The sequence below is a fragment of the Symphalangus syndactylus genome, chromosome 1 (genome assembly GCF_028878055.3).
Source record: "Symphalangus syndactylus isolate Jambi chromosome 1, NHGRI_mSymSyn1-v2.1_pri, whole genome shotgun sequence".
NCBI classification, from domain to species: Eukaryota; Metazoa; Chordata; class Mammalia; order Primates; family Hylobatidae; genus Symphalangus; species Symphalangus syndactylus.
The window spans coordinates 91879076-91898115 of NC_072423.2; the positions used below are offsets into that span (position 1 = coordinate 91879076).

Genomic DNA, 19040 nt, shown 5'->3' on the forward strand with positions numbered 1-19040 from the left:
TCTTGCTCTGCCTCCCCTGGGATTTATCCAAACCCTATTTTGAAACACCCCCAGGTCAGATGGAGATGAAATTTCTGTGTACTGTGCACAGCACACACATTTTAAAAAATAGCACTCACCACACTCACTATAATTTTCCTTTTGTGTCTACAGATCCCTGGGGACCACGGGAGCAACAGGATAGTGTAATTTCCAAAAATATTTCTAGATGAAAAATGTTTCATGAATTGATGAAAATATCCTTAAAGAGAGCTATGCTCCATAGATACTCACCTGTCTGACAAATGGCCATATAGGTTGCCTCCCATCATCATTCCAGCCATGAATAGAAATTTAGCTACTGAATTCAGTGATTGAGATTCACATACCAGATCCCACTGGAAGAAAAGGAAACCCTCTTATCAATGCTTATAGCCCCTCAGTGCAACCTGATCAAAATGTCTTAAAATAGCCTGCAAGTTTCATTCTATCTTCCTCCCTAGCTTCCCTTTTCTGCATTACCTGATATTCACTATTCAGGTCTCAACTTAAATACAACTTTCTCTTGAAAGCTATTCCTAAACTTTTAGGTATTATTAGTGCCCAGTTTTATTCCATACTAAATGGTTCTCAACCTTGGCCACACAGTGAAATCATTTGAGAACTTTTAAATATTTTTGGATGCCTAAATTTCACCCCTAGACTTTCTCATATGACTGTTGTGAGATACAGTCTGGACATGGAGGTTTTCAGTAATTTCCCAGAGGTTTATAATTTTCAACCACAGGCTGAGCATTCCTGACTTAGCAGAACATTTTTTTAACACATTATTCATAAATGCTTGCTTAAATTTTGGTTTTACCAAGAATAAAAGCACTATGATAGCAGGGTCACATCTACTTTTGAATTCATTAGACTCATTAAATGTGCAGGTATCTGGCATTCAATAGAGAAGCAATTAATGTTTGCTGAAGGAATGAAGATAAGCACCTACATGTGACTAAAGGCTGGAAGCACAATCATTTCTTGTGTTATTCTAAACACCCAGGTCATGTATGCAAGAGAGGAAAGTGAAGCTTCTTACCTTAGTCACAATGGTGGAACGGAAGGAGCTTTGGTCATATACCCAGCCATCCACACAGGGCTCTGTATCTGGCTCACTCGTGTTGGGGAAGGTCCCATTCAGATGAAGGAGTTCCCATTGGGGATGGACAAAGCGACGACACTTCTCTGGCCTCAGATTTGAGTCGAATGGGATGGAGATTCTCAGGAGGGAATCCTGGCTGAGGGTCCCAGGGTCATTGTCAGGGATAGTGTCATTGTCCAGTATATGAACCCAGCAGCGATGATCAGGTATGAATGCAGCGAAGTTCTCCAGCCGAGTTTGATGGTATACTATGATGTTGAACATTATAAGGAAAACCATCTGAAGGATCTGGAATCTCCCCAGGCCTCCAACTTGATCCAGGAGGTCCTGAAAGGCCATTGAGGCTGGACAAGTGATCCCCAAGAGGAGACAAAATGACTGTATCCAGATAAGTTCAAAGAGAAAATATTTCTTTTCCTTAAATCACACTAAGTGTGTGTGTTGATCCTGACCCCACTCTCTTCTTAATGGGCCCTCTCTCCCCTCTGCAGCAAGGCCATGGAAGCAATTTCCTCAAGTCGTTTTGGGGTCAGGTAGGTATCTGTTTTCTTTAGGGTCACATAAGAAATAATTGGCTCGGATACTTCCAACCATTTTCAATGAAATGTGTTTAAACATTAGACATCTACCTATTGATGTCTTTAGTAGTTCCCCAATAGCAGCATTGAACTTTGGTCTGCACATTTTTTTTTTTTGTAAACAAACTAAAATAAACCTGCTACTTGGTATGCAGTCTTTCCAGAAAGTGTAATCTGTGGGACTCAAAGGGAAAGTGCTTTTTCTTTTCTCTGTGAAAAGAACAGAAAGCAAATGTCTTTCTTATTAAGTACCAATTTTTGATTAAGAGTTAATAAACACAATCTGAGTTGAATTAAATGACTAATATGGTGCAATCCTTCCATTTTGTTGACTGATGTTCTGCTTCATGCCAAATCATACCACAAACTCACACTGGAAATAAATTACTTCAAATGTGGGAAGAGTGGGTACTGATAAGAACCAGAGGAGAAAGCCAGTGCTAAGCTCATATGGAGGTTTACTTTTACTGGCTTATTGATTCTTTCAGATATTATTTGTGAGGACATTTTCTGTGTCAGTATCTTGAATGATGTGTACAACAAGGTTCAAAAATCTTATAGTTCAGTGAGTAAGATAGAGTACATAAACAATTGTAATCTGATATTGAAAATGTTATGTGAGACGCACAATGTGCGATGGAAGAATTGTAGACAAAATATAGGAGAAAATTGCACCTTGATTAGGACTAAAAGTTCTATTAAAATGTATACCTCATTGAGGTATAATTCATTTACCATACAGTTCACCCTTTTAAAAAAAATCTTATTCATTTATTTATTTTTAAGTTCTAGGGTACATGTGCACAACGTGCAGGTTTGTTACATATGTATACATGTGCCATGTTGGTGTGCTGCACCCATTAACACGTTATTTACATTAGGTGTATCTCCTAATGCTTTCCCTCCCTCCTCCCCCAACCCCAAGACAGGCCCCAGTATGTGATGTTCCCCTGCCTGTGTCCAAGTATTCTCATTGTTCAATTCCTACCTATGAATGAGAACACGTGGTGTTTGGTTTTTTATCCTTGAGATAGTTGGTTGAGAATGATGGTTTCCAGCTTCATCCATGTCTCTACAAAGGACATGAACTCATCATTTTTTATGGCTGCATAGTATTCCGTGGTGTATATGTGCCACATTTTCTTAATCCAGTCTATCATTGATGGACATCTGGGTTGGTTCCAAGCCTTTGCTATTGTGGATAGTGCCGCAATAAACATATGTGTGCATGTGTCTTTATAGCAGCATGATTTATAATCCTTTGGGTATATACTCAATAATGGGATGGCTGGGTCAAATTGTATTTCTAGTTCTAGATCCTTGAGGAATCGCCACACTGTCTTCCACAATGGTTGAACTAGTTTACAGTCCTACCAACAGTATAAAAGTGTTCCTATTTCTCCACATCCTCTCCAGCACCTGTTGTTTCCTGACTTTTTGATGATCGCCATTCTAACTGGTGTGAGATAGTATCTCATTGTAGTTTTGATTTGCATTTCTCTGATGGCCAGTGGTGATGAGCATTTTTTCATGTGTCTTTTGGCTGCATAAATGTCTTCTTTTGGGAAGTGTCTGTTCATATCCTTAGCCCACTTTTTGGTGGGGTTGTTTTTTTCTTGTAAATTTGTTTGAGTTCTTTGTAGATTCTGGATATTAGCTGTTTGTCAGGTGAGCAGACTGCAAAAGTTTTCTCCCATTCTGTAGGTTGCCTGTTCACTCTGATGGTAGTTTCTTTTGCTGTGCAGAAGCTCTTTAGTTTAATTAGATCCCATTGGTCAATTTTGGCTTTTGTTGTTTTAGACATGAAGTCCTTGCCCATACCTATGTCCTGAATGGTATTGCCTAGGTTTTCTTCTAGGGTTTTTATGGTTTTAGGTCTAACATTTAAGCCTTTAATCCATCTTGAATTAATTTTTGTATAAGGTGGAAGGAAGGGATCCAGTTTCAGCTTTCTACATATGGCTAGCCAGTTTTCCCAGCACCATTATTAAATAGGGAATCCTTTCCCCATTTCTTGTTTTTGTCAGATTTGTCAAAGATCAGATGGTTGTAGATGTGTGGTATTATTTCTGAGGGCTCTGTTCTGTTCCATTGGTCTATATCTCTGTTTTGGTACCAGTACCATGCTGTTTGGGTTACTGTAGCCTTGTAGTATAGTCTGAAGTCAGGTAGCATGATTCCTCCAGCAAAAATCCTCAATAAAATGCTGGCAAACTGAATCCAGCAGCACATCAAAAAGCTTATCCACTATGATCAAGTGGGCTTCATCCCTGGAATGCAAGGCTGGTTCAACATACACAAATCAATAAACGTAATCCAGCATATAAACAGAACCAAAGACAAAAACCACATGATTATCTCAATAGATGCAGTTCACCCTTTTAAAGTATACAATTGTGTTTCAGTCATTCAAAGGGTTGTGTAACCATCACCACTATCTCATTACAAAACATTTTCATCACCACACTGGAAACCACATCCATAGCAGTAATTCTGTATTTCTTATTTGCCCGCTGCCCTTGGCAACCACAAATTCACTTTCTGTTTCTATGGATTTGCCTATTGTGGACATTTGATTTATAAATTGAATCATAAAATACTTGACTCTTTATATCTGGCATGTTTCACTTAATGTAATGTTTCAACTTTCATCTACATTGTAGCATATATCAGTCCTTCAATCCTTTTCCTGGCTGAATAATTCTCTATTGTATGGATATAATATATTTTGGCTTATCTATTCACAGCTGGTAACATTTGGGTTGGTTCCCGCTTTTTGGCTATTATGTCAGTGTTTCTATGAACATTTAAGAATCACATAATTCAGAATAAAAACATACTCCTAAGTCTTATTGTAAGAGTTTACATTTAGGCCTATGAATCACTTTTAGTTCCTTTATCTATTTTCATGGTGTGATGTAGGTATACAAATTCATTTTCACTTGATATCCATTTGTTTCAGAAATATTTTTTAAAAAAGGCTTTTTTCCTTTTTCTTAGCCTCTTGTGGAAAATCAATTAATCATAAATGTTATGGTTTAGTTCTTAGACTTCAATTCTATTCATATATATATATATATATGTATATATACACACATATAATCTGTCCTTAGACCAGAATATACACAGTCTTGATTGCCTTAGCTTTGTAAGAAGTGTTGAAATTGATAAGACTTTGTATATTCCATTTGGTCTTTATTTTCATGGTTTTCTGTCTATTTCATAATTGTTGAATATCCATATTAATACAAAAAACAATTTGTCAAGTTTTGCAGAAATGCCTGTTGGTATTTTAAGAGGAGTAGTTTTATCTGTAGGTAAACTGATGTGTGTTGTCATCTTAACAATATTAGGCCTTTAAAACAAGCTCATGAGATATTTCTTTAATTTTTTAGATTTTTTATTTCTTTCAACAATGTTTTGTAGTTTTCAGTGCACAGGTCATGCACTCCTTTATGAAATATTTTCTTTTTTCCTTCTTTCCTTCCTCCCTCCCTCCCTCCTCCCCCTTTCTCCCTCCTTCCCCCTTCCTTTCTTTCTTCCTTCCCTAGTTGTATCTGTACGCAAGCAATGATAGCTGTGGCAGTTTTGCAGAACAAAAAAGGGAGACATGTTTGTGGAAGGGCTGAGGCAGGGCTCACTTGTCTGACAATGTAAAAGAGTCTTGGAACATGTCCTGGGTCCAGGGCCTAAAACCCCTCATGGCCTATGGAACACCAAGCTCTATGCCAAAGGGTAGAAGGCTGCCCTGCCACACTACAATCTAAGCCCAGGGCATAAAACTCCTTGTGGCTTGGAGAGAACCCAGGGCTCAGGGCATAAAACCCTTGTAGCCTCTGGAATGTGTCCAGACTCGCTGGCCCCTTGCTCCTTGCTCTCCCAAGATCATAAACTGATTGTATCTTGAATTAGAAGAACCTGTTCTCCCTTATCTCAAGTAGCAGAGCATATGCTAAACCGTCACAGCTACGCTTGATGCACCGCTACCTGTCTATCCCCACGTCCGCACGTCCTCACCACCTGCTTCTTTGTTTGACTACCAATAAATAGTGTGGGCTCCCGGAGCTCGGGGACTTCATAGCCTCCATACTGTTGTTGGCCCTCTGGACCCACCCTGTGCACTCTTGTCTTGTCTCATTCCTTTGACTCTGCTGGGCTTTGTAGCCCCCACGACCTGGTGTTGGGTCTGATCACCCAAAACACAGGTCTTGCACTCCCTTATGAAATGTTTTCTTTTCCCCTTCTTTTTTCCTTTCTTCCCTCCCTTCCTTTTTTCCTTCTCTCCCTTCCTCCCTCCTCCCTTCCCTCCCTCCTTCATGCCCTCCTTCCTTTCTTTCTTTTCTTTTCTTTTCTTTTCTTTCTTTCTTTCTCTTTCTTTCTTCTTTCTTTCCTTTCTTTCTTTCTTTCCTTCCTTCTTCTTTCTTCTTTCTTTTTCTTTCTTCCCTTCTTCCCTTTCTCCTCTTTCTCCTCTTTCTTTCTTTTTCTTTTCTTTCTCCCTCTTCTCCCCTCCTCTCTCCTTTCCTTTCTTTTCTTTTCTTTTCTTTTCTTTTCTTTTCTTATTTCTTTCTTTTTGAGACAGAGCCTCACCCTGTTGTCCAGGCTATAGTGCAGTGGAGCAATCTCGGCTAAATGCAACCTCAATCTCCCGGGTTCAAGTGATTCTCCTGCCTCAGCCACTCAAGTAGCTGGGATTACAGGCATGTGCTGCCATGCTGGCCATGCTGGTCTTGAACTCCTGGCCTTAAGTGATCTACCTGCCTTGGCCTCCCAGTGTTGGGATTACAGGTGTGAACCATTGTGCCCTGCCTTATTAAATATTTTCTAAGTGATTTATTCTTTCTGATGCTCTTGGATATGTAACTATTTCTTCCATTTTATTTTGGATTGTTTATCATTAGTGTATAAAAACAATTTTTCTTATTTATATGGTATTGAGCAATGTTGATTAACTCATTTATAGTTCTAACAGGCTTTAGTAAATCTTTAGGACTTTCTACATGCACATGCCATCTGTGAATAGATATAGTTTTATTTCTTCCTTTTCAATCGCATAACTATTATTTCTTTTTCTTGCCTACTTTCCCTGGGTAGAATCTGCAGTTCAATTTTAAGTGGAAGTTGCAACAGTAGACATCCTTGTATCGTTCCTGAACTTTGGGGGAAGCATTCATTCTTTCAGCATTTACCATCATGATCTTTGTGTCAGTTTTATGTGTGCTACTTAGTTTTCTTCATTCTTTTTTTTCTGTTCATGTTTTAAAGTCTGGGTTGTTTTATTTTCACACTCACTGACTCTTTTATTCTGCCAATGCAAATTTACTGCTGAGAACCTTAATGAAGTTATACTTTAGTTATTTTGCTTTTCAACTTCCAAATGTTCATACAGTTTAAAAAACAATATCTACATCTTTATTGATATTTTCTCTTTGATGAGTCACTGTTATTTTGCCTTTCTTTTAGTTCTTAAACATGTTATTTGAACATATTTAAAAGAGGCTCTTTGAAGTCTTTGCTAAATGGATCTGGGAGAACTCTGTAACCATGAGAATGGTCTAATTTTAGATAATTGGATATTAATTAGATGCCTAATTTAGATATAATTATCTAAAATAATTAGATATCTAATTTTAGATAACTAGATAATTAGATATTTTCATCAATTCCTGAGACTCACCATTCTCATTAATAGTTAATTTTGATTGTCTCCACCTGAAAGCTGGTAGCCACTAATGCAATTTCTGCCTTTATTGATTTATCTCCAATTAAGGGAAATAAATCTTAGCACTTTTCCTTTAATTTTTTCTCGCAGGGAATTTGATATGGTTTGAATGTTTACATCCTCTAAGATGGATGGAATTTAATTGCCATTGTAACCGTATTCAGAGGTAGGACTTCCAAGAGGTGATTAGGCCACCAGGGCTCTGCTCTAATGGGTGGGACTGGTGGCCATTATAAAAGGGTGAGTTCAGTCCCCCATTGCTCTTTTTTACTCCTTTTATCCTCTCTTTTTTCCTTCTATTCTTCTGCTATGTGATGAGATAGCAAGAAGGCCCTTGCTTGAAGCCAGTACCTTGATGTGGGACTTCCCAGCCTCCAGATCTATGAGCCAACAAATTTCTGTTTATTATAAATTACCCAGTCTCAAGTATTCTGTTATAGCAGCACCAAACAGACTAAGACAGGATTTGTCCTTAATTTTGGAAAATTCTCAGCCTTAATTACTTCAAGTATTTATTTTGCTCTTTTCTTTCTTTCTTCTTTGATATTTCCATTACATGTATATTTTTAAATCTACCACAGTTCTTGGATATTTTGTTTTATATTTCATTATATTATTCTCTGCATTTTGTTTCAGAGTTTTCTTTTGAAATATTTTCAAGCTCACTAATTCTTTCCTGTTACTCCAGTCTATTGTTAAGCCGCTCAATGTTATTTATCACTTCGATTATAGTGGTTTTGATTTCTAGCACTTTTTAAAAATTCATTTTAAAGTTCTCATCTCTCTGGTTATATTACTCAATTGTTCTCACCTATTGTTCACTTTTTCCATTAGAGCAATTAGCGTATTAATCATAGTTATTTTAAATTTCTGGTTGGTGATTCCAAAATTATTGCACTATTTGGGACTCTGATGCTTACACTGAATCTTCAGATTGTGTTTTTTCTTGCTTTTTACCATGATTTGTAGGAACTTAGATATGATATATTTGGTATTATTCCCTGGGATGTGATCTTCAGAAGATTTTTGTCTTTTTTTTTCTTTAGGTGAGGCAGAGAGTCTAGAGGGAGCTGGATTTGGCAAAATTTCTTCCCCTAGTTTAGGTAAGACTTTGGTACCATAGTGCCTCTTGTGGTCTGATCAAGATAAGGTTAGGTATTACATGTAATAATGAAAGGCATTGATAATAAAAGACATGAGTTGGGCAATTTCTGCCAGAAAGACAAGTCTCCATCTCTTCCTCTCTAAGGTGCACCTGACACATGGCATCAGGCATCTTGAAAGGAAAAGACATGTAAGTACTAGAGAGAAAGGTGGGCTGGATGGCTGACATGCATGAAGCCCGGATTTTTACTTTTTAAATGAGTTTTTTCCTTGTTTTTCACCTCCTTTTCCAGTAATATACACCAATAGCCTTGCCTCCTGCAGTAAATTGAACTGCTTTCAGCAGCAAATTTAATCACATCCCTGCCCTGTTTAAGCCTGCTTAGTTCTACAATATTTTAACATCTAAGACCCAATTGAGATATTACTACCTCCAAGTGGCTTTCAGTGGCTGCATTCCTGGAATCCAGGCTAGGTTTTCCTCCCTGGTATTCTTATTGTCCCTTGGAGGAGAAGCTGAACTGAGATCCAAACCAATCTGGAGAAGGAAGGAGGTATTGGCAGCATCTAGGATACTCACCAAGTCAGACACCCGGTAATGGTGTGTCTTGGAATTCCTAACCAAGAACTCCAAGAGTATCCCCTTCAAACTATCCTCCCATTCTCCATCTGAGAAATCTCCTGAAATCTTCATGATTGAGAAGTCTCTCAAACCAAGATTCTTCCTACTAATTAGAGAGAGCCAACTGAGACTCCCAAAGGAGCCAAACTGAGATAGACACCCGCAATGGGGCTACACAAAAACCAAGACCCCACAAAGGAACCAAACCAATCAGGAGAAGGAAGGAGGCATTGGCAGCACCTGGGATACTCACCAATCCAGACACCCCTTAATGGGGCTATAGCTACAGGCACTCCATGACCATGCTACAGACAGATACCCTATGATAGAGCTACAGTTACAGACAGCCTACCATGGAGCTATAGGCAGACACCCTGTGATAGGGCTACAGTTGTGGGATATTTTCTCAGGACTGTTTCTCTATTTTAATTAAATTCATGCACATTTAATTAAATGTGTCAGCAGTGCCTGCCAGTAGAGAGAATACCAGAGTCAGCCCCAGTCTGAGAGAACTAGTTGGCTATTTGGGCTGGCCTCTGGATCCATTGCTGGAAGGGGGCTACACAAGGGCAATCCCAGATGAGCTTGAAAACTTGTAACTGCCCAGTGGGTTCACTTTGCCTGCTGCCTAGACAGAGCTGATTTATCAAGACAGTGGAGCTGCAATAGAGAAAGAGTAATTCACACACAGCTGGCTGTGCAGGAGACCAGAATTTTATTATTACTCAAATCAGTCTCCAAAATTACAAGTATTGATGCTATTCAGAAAAATATTTCTTAATATACTATAGGTGGAAAACTCTGAAATTTGGTTGATATAACAGAAAACTGCAGAGTATTCAGTAGAGAAATTTGTTTTGATCTTGCACAGTTACCTCATCACTCATAGTCACGTAAGTGTGCCATCATTGACTTTCTAAGGATTGGATCTCAGTGATCACAGTTAACCTCAGTGATAATCACGTAAGTGTGCTGTCATTGACTTTCTAAGGATTGAGTCTCAATGACACTTTTTTCTTATGGTTTGAATGGGGAATGCACTTTGGAACTAAAGCTTCTTCTACTGGGGCTGAAATACACAGAATAAAGAGATAAAGATTGAAAATGGCTGAGCAAGTCACAATGGCATGGGAAGAAGAAATTGGGCAGAGCAGAGACGAGAAGAGAGCAGGAGAGGATTTCTTTTTTTAAATTTTATTTTATTATCATTATGCTTTAAGTTTTAGGTTACATGTGCACAATGTGCAGGTTTGTTACATATGTATACATGTGCCATGTTGGTGTGCTGCACCAATTAACTCATCATTTAGCATTAGGTATATCTCCTAATGCTGTCCCTCCCCCCTCCCCCCACCCCACAACAGTCCCCAGAGTGTGATGTTCCCCTTCCTGTGTCTATGTGTTCTCATCGTTCAATTCCCACCTATGACTGAGAACATGCGGTGTTTGGTTTTTTGTCCTTGCGATAGTTTACTGAGAATGATGTTTTCCAGTTTCATCCATGTCCCTACAAAGGACATGAACTCATCATTTTTTATGGCTGCATAGTATTCCATGGTGTATATGTGCCACATTTTCTTAATCCAGTCTATCGTTGTTGGACATTTGGGTTGGTTCCAAGTCTTTGCTATTGTGAATAGTGCTGCAATAAACATACATGTGCATGTGTCTTTATAGCAGCATGATTTATAATCCTTTGGGTATATACTCTGTAATGGGATGGCTGGGTCAAATGGTATTTCCAGTTCTAGATCCCTGAGGAATCGCCACACTGACTTCCACAATGGTTGAACTAGTTTACAGTCCCACCAACACTGTAAAAGTGTTCCTATTTCTCCACATCCTTTCCAGCACCTGTTGTTTCCTGACTTTTTAATGATGGCCATTCTAACTGGTGTGAGATGGTATCTCATTGTGGTTTTGATTTGCATTTCTCTGATGGCCAGTGATGATGAGCATTTTTTCATGTGTCTGTTGGCTGCATAAATGTCTTCTTTTGAGAAGTGTCTGTTCATATCCTTTGCCCACTTTTTGATGGGGTTGTTTGTTTTTTTCTTGTAAATTTGTTTGAGTTCATTGTAGATTCTGGATATTAGCCCTTTGTCAGATGAGTAGGTTGTGAAAATTTTCTCCCATTTTGTAGGTTGTCTGTTCACTCTGATGATAGTTTCTTTTGCTGTGCAGAAGCTCTTTAATTAGATCCCATTTGTCAATTTTGGCTTTTGTTGCCATTGCTTTTGGTGTTTTAGACATGAAGTCCTTGCCCATGCCTATGTCCTGAATGGTATTGCCTAGGTTTTCTTTGAGGGTTTTTATGGTTTTAGGTCTAACATGTAAGTCTTTAATCCATCTTGAATTAATTTTTGTATAAGATGTAAGGAAGGGATCCAGTTTCAGCTTTCTAGCTGAAAACTGGCTAGCCAGTTTTCCCAGCACCATTTATTAAATAGGGAATCCTTTCCCCATTGCTTGTTTTTGTCAGGTTTGTCAAAGACCAAATGGTTGTAGATATGCGGCATTATTTCTGAGGGCTGTGTTCTGTTCCATTGATCTATATCTCTGTTTTGTACCAGTACCATGCTGTTTTGGTTACTGTAGCTTTGTAGTATAGTTTGAAGCCAGGTAGTGTGATGCCTCCAGCTTTGTTCTTTTGGCTTAGGATTGACTTGGCAATGCGGGCTCTTTTTTGGTTCCATATGAACTTTAAAGTAGTTTTTTCCAATTGTGTGAAGAAAGTCATTGGTAGCTTGATGGGGATGGCATTGAATCTGTAAATTACCTTGGGCAGTATGGTCATTTTCATGATATTGATTCTTCCAACCCATGAGCATGGAATGTTCTTCCATTTGTTTGTATCCTCTTTTATTTCGTTGAGCAGTGGTTTGTAGTTCTCCTTGAAGAGGTCCTTCACATCCCTTGTAAGTTGGATTCCTAGGTATTTTATTCTCTTTGAAGCAATTTTGAATGGGAGTTCACTCATGATTTGGCTGTTTGTCTGTTATTGGTGTATAAGAATGCTTGTGATTTTTGTACATTGATTTTGAATATGTAGAGTTGAGAGCAGAAGGAAGTGAAATACGGCCATAATCACATCGAAAAGTGAGAACTAATAGAATGCAATGACTTGGGAAGAGGAAGATTTATTATAACATGAAGAAGAGACTGCTCTATGGCTGGAAAAAGGGACCTGCCAGGGGATGACTGGAACAAATCAGACTTAGAAAGTGCACGAGAAAGAAAGAACCAAGGATATACTGGAGATTTGGGAGGGGGGCACTTTCTCCCTAATTCTCATGTTTCCATGAGGAATGACTTTTAACAGATGACAATCCTGGCCCCTCCCTCTATAGCCCCATCTGCCCAGGGAACACTTAGGTACTTGACTGCTGAGTGTAAGAGAATGCAATTGGCTTGCTCTAGTGCCCAGAACATCTTAGAAAAATATTGCATTCAGGTATACACATACATACACACACAGTGGGATATTATACAGCCATAAAAAAGAAGAAAATCCTGCTATATGCTACAACATGGATGAGTCTTGAAGGCATAATACTAAATTAAATAAGCCAGTCACAGAAGGACAAATTCTGCACCATTCTATTTATATGTGGTATTTAATACAGTCAAACTCATATAATTACAGAGTACACTTGTGGTTTCCAGAGTCTGGAGGAAGCAATAAATAGGAAATTGCTGTTCAGTGGGTATAGAGTTTCAGTGATACGGGATTGAAAAATTTTAGAGACCTTCTGTACAACACTGTACTTATAGTTAACAATATTGTATTGTGACTTAAAACTTCGTTAAGCTAGTAGATCTCATTTTAACTGATTTTGACCAGAATAAAACACTTAAAATATCTATTTCTTTTTCTTTCCCTTATTAATATAAAAACTCTGTGAAGCCTGAGACCCTGATTTATACTGTTATACATGATCAAGCTCTATGCCTAGCCTGATATAGTTTTTCAATACAGTTTTATATGTGCATAATATGATAAATGGTTTACTTTAGGATCCACAGCAATATCTACCTTCTATACTTGAAGTGGGAAAAAGAGAAAGACTTCTTTCAGGCATTTACACTCAGCCATACTCTTAAAAGTTGTAATAAGTAGAATGTAAACTCCACAGACCAGGAATTTGGACTGTGTGGTTACTGTCATATCTCCAGGGATAGAGCAGAACCTGGCACATTAGGCAGTGAGAAAATATACCCTGAATGAAGAGTGCGTGACTGAATGAACAAATAGTGAACGTCTTGGTATTCTATTCTACATGGTCACTAACCCTTCCTTCCTCTGGCCTTACACCCTGAAAAAAGGCCCAAAGAGTATTAAGCAGGAAGAAATGGAATAGTTTTTCTTACTTTCTAGTGTATATTGTTACCAATATACACTCTTCGCAGGTGTTAACACTAAATGCCCTCTGTCTCTTCAAAGTGAAATATCTGTGTTGAATCTTTTCAGCAAGAGCATACTCTCTTTCAGTACTAATCCAAACAATGTGAACACCCACTGAGAACCAGGACAGTGAGGTGACATAGGAAGACCCATAATCAGACCTGTGTTCCCACCCTTTATTCTCTTCATGGAAACCACATAGTGTGAATGCAAGTTATGTCTTCCCAACATCCTATATCCAGCTCCCATCCTGCTCATCTTCATGGTTAGGATGGCTCCAGCATTCTTAGTTTCATTTCTGTGTGCAGCTTTTCTCAGTTCCTTTAAGTCCTTTTCTGGTTTGCTGTTGATAATCAGCCACTGAGCAGACCCTGTGAACCACCTGGGCAAAGAAGAGGACAGAGGCGCAGGCACCTCTCACTCATTTTTCACATAACCTTTATCCTGAGATGCCTTTTCTCTCTCATCTAATACCCACCACTTGTTCAGTTATACCTGGTTTATTAGTCCATTCTCACACTTCCATAAAGAAATACCCAAGACTGGGTAATTTATAAGGAAGAGGTTTAATTGGCTCACAGTTCTGCAGGCTGAACAGCAAGCATGGCTGGGGAGACCTCAGGAGACTTTCAATCATGGCAGAAGGTGAAGAGAAAGCAGGCACGTCTTACATGGCTGGAGCAGGAGAGGTGCTATATGCTTTTAAATAACCAGATCTTGCGATAGCTCACTCACTATGATGAGAATAGCATCAAAGAGGAAATCTGCCCCTATGATCCAATCACCTCCCACCAGGCTCCACCTCCAACATTGGGGATTACAATTTAACATGAGATTTGGGTGGGGACACAGACCAAAACCATATCACTTGTAGATATAAATTTACATTCTCTTGTGCCATTACTAGGGCAATATGAAGATGACCATCTCTGCATACACCTTCACTGCAGGGAATGCAGACTACGAATCATGTTGGTTCCTCTCTTATTCAGGGGAGGTTCCAAGTTTTAGCAAGTAAAAATATAGTGTGTCTAGTTAAATTTGAATTCAAAGAAATAGCAAATAGTTATTTAGTAAACTGTGTCCCCTGCAATATTTTGAACATATAATTATTTATTTATTTGAAATTTGAATTTAATGGAACATCCCATATTTTATCCAATTAACAAATAAAAATACAGAACTCTCAGATAAATAGAAATTTTAAAGCCATTCACCATATGTTTTCACTGATATGTGGGAGCTAAGCTATGAGGATGCAAAGGCATAAGAATGATACAATGAATTTTGGAATTTGGGGGAAGGGGAGTGAGGGATAAAAGAATACAAATAGGGTGCAGTGTATACTGTCTGGGTGATGGGTGCACCAAAATCTCACAAATCACCACTGAAGAGCTTGCTCATCTAACCAAATACCACCTGTACCCCAATAATCTATAGGAAAAAAGATAAAAAAATAATAAGTATAACTAAGGTCCATGAAATATTTGAAGTATTATTAAAAGATATTTGTTGTTTATCGAAAATCAAGTTGAATTTTGTGTTCTCAATATTATCTGACAACCCTATTTCTTATGCTTCTTGAATTGCACACAGGGCATAGATTAGTAGAGAATATGTTCAAGTGTTCACAAGGCACCTGATAGAACTCCCATGTCCTAATTCCATGTACCTTGCATCTGAAGGTTATAAGGCAAAGGAAGGGAGAGAGCTTATACCTTGAGGGCAGAAAGAAGACAAAGACAGGGAAACCAGCAGCTGGAAGGTGTGTCAGTCAGCAATGGCAAAAGCCAGTCCTCTCCAAATTATCTGTTCAATAGCGGTGATACCGGATGTCAGTGTCATTTCCAGGACTTGGAATCGACATGCTGTCCACTCTAAAACCAACAAAAACATAAACAGGATTTTGACTTTTAAGGTAGAACTTCAAGGCTAAAGTCAAGGATTGGAAAATGTCAAGATCCAAAGTGTTGACTTACTCAGCACAAGACTATTTGCTGGACAGTCTTGGTAGAAATCCTAGCCAAGAAGCATAATGAGAAGTAAGTGAGGAAGGTAGGGGCAATGACTGCACAAGTGTCAGCAATGGCAAGCTGGAGGTAACACCATCTGAGCATTAAACTCCTCTAAAACTTGAGAAATGGGAACACATTAGATAATGGGAACAAAAACAACTTGTAAAAACTAGCAAAAGGAAAGTATATTTTGAAATTTAAGGGATGTTTTAACAAGTGAAACTTTGCATTTGAAACCCTAAAGCACCAACAGGTAATCAGTAGCAGATCTTCTTAGAAGCAATGTTTCCTGCTTGCAAATAGACTGAGTGTATCAAAGATTCTTCCTCAATCTGCTGCAAGTAGATCTTTGATATCAGTTGAAGCCATATGAGATAGGCTGGAATATTGGAAAATTTATACATCATAAATGTCTCTTGTACTAATACCTGCATTTGCATAGTAAAGACTAAGTTTATTCTGTACAGCAAAAGAAACTATCAGCAGAGTAAACTGACAATCTACACAATGGGAGAAAATATTTGCAAACTATACATCTGACAAAGGACTAATATCTACGAGGACTTTAAATCAACAGGAAGAAACCAGGTAACTTCATTAATAAGTGGGAGAAGGACACGGACAGACATACAAGTGGCCAACAAATGAATGAGAAAATACTCATTATCACTAATAATCAGAATAATGGAAATCAGAACCACAATGAGATACCATCCACACTCTTCAGAATGTCTATTATGAAAAAGTCAAAAAATGACAGATGCTGGGGAGGCTGCAGAAAAGGGGAATGCTTCTACATTGTTGGTGGGAATGCAAATGAGTTCAGCCACTGTGGAAAGTAGTTTGGAGATTTCTCAAAGAACTAAAAACAAGAAAAAATAAAATAAAAAGAGAATAACCATTCGACCCAGGAATCCCATCACCGTACCCAAAGGAAAAGAAATCATTTTACCAAGAAGATTCCTGCACTTGTATGTTTATCAAAGCACTATTTACAATAGCAAAGGCCTAGGTGCCCATGATTGGTGGACCCGATAAAGAAAATGTGGTACATATACACCATAGAATACTGCACAGCCATAAAAATGAATCAAATCATATTCTTTGCAGTAACTTGGATGCAACTGGAGACCATTATCCAAAACAAATTAATGCAGAAATGGAAAACCAAATACTGCATGCTCTCACTTGTAAGTGGGAGCTAAACATTGGGTACACATGAACACAAAGATGGGAACAATAAATGCTGGGGATTCCAAAAGGAGGATGGAGGGAGGGAAGTAAAGGTTGAAAAACTACCTATTGGGTAATTATGCTCACTACTTCGGTGACTTTTATATATTAAGCTTACATTCTGTCACCTTGCTAAATTCATTTCTTAGTTCTAGTAGCATTATTACAGATTCCTTAAAGTTTTCTATTACACAATTACATCATCTGCAAGTACAAACAGTTTTGCTTATTATTTTCCTATCTTTTGCCTCTTATTCTTTTGTGAAAATAGATGGGACTTTCAGTACAATATTAATTGTAAGTGGTAGGGCCTGATATATCCTTGCCTTGTCCTCTAATCTTAGGTTAGATTGGAAGTTTTATTATTTCATATAATGTTAGCTATAGGGTTATATTAGATGCCCTTAATAAGGGTTGAGAAATTCCCTTATATTTACAGCTTTCTGAGTGTTTTTATTGTGAAATGATTTGACATACAATAAACACTAATGTTTAATACCATATTTTTACTATATCTTTTCTATGTTTAGATAGACAAATACTTAGCATTGTTACAATTACCTACAGTATTCAGTATAGTAACGTGTTTCACAGATCTGTAACCTAGGAGCAACAGTCTTTACATTTTGTGCAGCATAAATTTCTCTTCTTTGGACATTAAGCATGTTGCATTCAATTATCATATTCCTAATTGTATGAGACAGTGACCTCATTAATTGAGTCATGAATTCCTTTCATATATGTATCTCTTTCCATTTTTCTTTATGCCTTAATCCCATTTCTATCTCTGAACATAGGGATCATTATACAGTATTAATATACTTTAAATTTATATATATATATATATATTTTTTTTTTTTTATATATATATTTTTTTGAGATGGAGTGTGGCTCTGTCGCCCAGGCTGGAGTGCAGTGGCGCCATCTCGGCTCACTGCAAGCTCCACCTCCCGGGTTCATGCCATTCTCCTGCCTCAGCCTCCCAAGTAGCTGGGACTACAGGTGCCCGCCATCACGCCCTGCTAATTTTTTTTTTTTTGTATTTTTAGTAGAGACAGGGTTTCACCATGTTAGCCAGGATGGTCTTGATCTCCTGACCTCATGAACCACCCGCCTCAGCCTCCCAAAGTGCTGGGATTACAGGTGTGAGCCACTGTGCTAGACAAATTTATATGTGTTTTTAAAATGAGTCACACTGGTTACTTTCATGCACGTCCGTGTGAAGAGACCAGCAAACAGGCTTTGTGTGAGCAACATGGCTGTTTATTTCACCTGGGTGCAGGTGGGCTGAGTCCAAAAAGAGAGTCAGCACAGGGTGGTGGATTATCATTAGTTCTTATAGGTTTTGGGATAAGTGGTGGAGTTAGGAGCAATGTTTTGGGGGCAAGGGGTGGATCTCATAAAGTACATTCTCAAGGGTAGGAAGAATTACAAAGAACCTTCTTAAGGGTGGGGAAGATTACAAAGTACATTGATCAGTTAGGGTGGGGCAGAAACAAATCACAATGGTGGAATGTTATCAGTTAAGGCAGTTTTTACTTCTTTTGTGGATCTTCAGTTACTTCAGGCCATCTGGATGTATACGTGCAAGTCACAGGGGATGCAATGGCTTGGCTTGGGCTCAGAGGCCTGACATTCCTGCCTTTTTATATTCATAAGAAAAATAAAACAAAATAGTGTTGAAGTGTTGGGGTGGCGAAAATTTTTTGGGGATGGTATGGAGAGAGAATGGGCGATGTTTCTCAGGGCTGCTTCGAGCGGGATTAGGGGCGGCATGGGAACCTACCGTGGGAGAGATTAAGCTGAAGGGAGGTCTTGTGGTAAGGGGAGATGTTGTGGGGATGTTAGAAGAAACATTTGTCATATAGAATGATTGGTGATGGCCTGGATATGGTTTTGGATGAATTGAGAAACTAAATGGAATAAGAGAAGGAGAAAAACAGGTATAAAAGGTCTAAGAATTGGGAGGACCTAGGACATCTGATTACAGAGTGCCTAAGGAGATTCAGCGTAGTCCTGCCAGCAAAGATTATTTATTTACTTTAAGATTTAAGAGTGGCAGTTTGGGGATAGCACCAGGAGATATTAGCTGTGATGGCTTGGAGAAACAGTGTAAACCGGCAGTGTAAACAAGAGCAGGGCATGTATGAGTAGTTGAGAATGGTGAATAGGAGTATGACTAGACAGAAGATAGTAGGGATGACAAGTTCTTTTGGGGCACAGTCTAAGTTGGTCCAG

The 19040-nt window shown here is 38.5% G+C and overlaps 1 protein-coding gene and 1 pseudogene across 3 annotated transcripts in view; both read right to left on the reverse strand.

Annotated features, from left to right (window-relative positions):
• Positions 1 to 19040, reverse strand: part of SLC22A25 (solute carrier family 22 member 25) — a 121221-nt gene that overhangs the window by 71480 nt on the left and 30701 nt on the right. For 2 of the 3 annotated variants that reach the window (XM_055294525.2, XM_055294488.2), the window contains exons 4-5: positions 1064 to 1914; positions 274 to 377 (exon numbers count right to left, since the gene is read on the reverse strand). In XM_055294525.2, coding sequence (XP_055150500.1) covers positions 274 to 377; positions 1064 to 1465 — 506 coding nt within the window. In that variant the 5' untranslated portion in view covers positions 1466 to 1914. Of the gene's footprint in view, positions 1 to 273; positions 378 to 1063; positions 1915 to 19040 lie in introns of those variants that run through there. The other variant, XM_055294449.2, reaches the window with a different exon arrangement.
• LOC129488723 (steroid transmembrane transporter SLC22A24-like) overlaps positions 15368 to 19040 on the reverse strand; it is a 73492-nt pseudogene continuing 69819 nt past the window's right edge.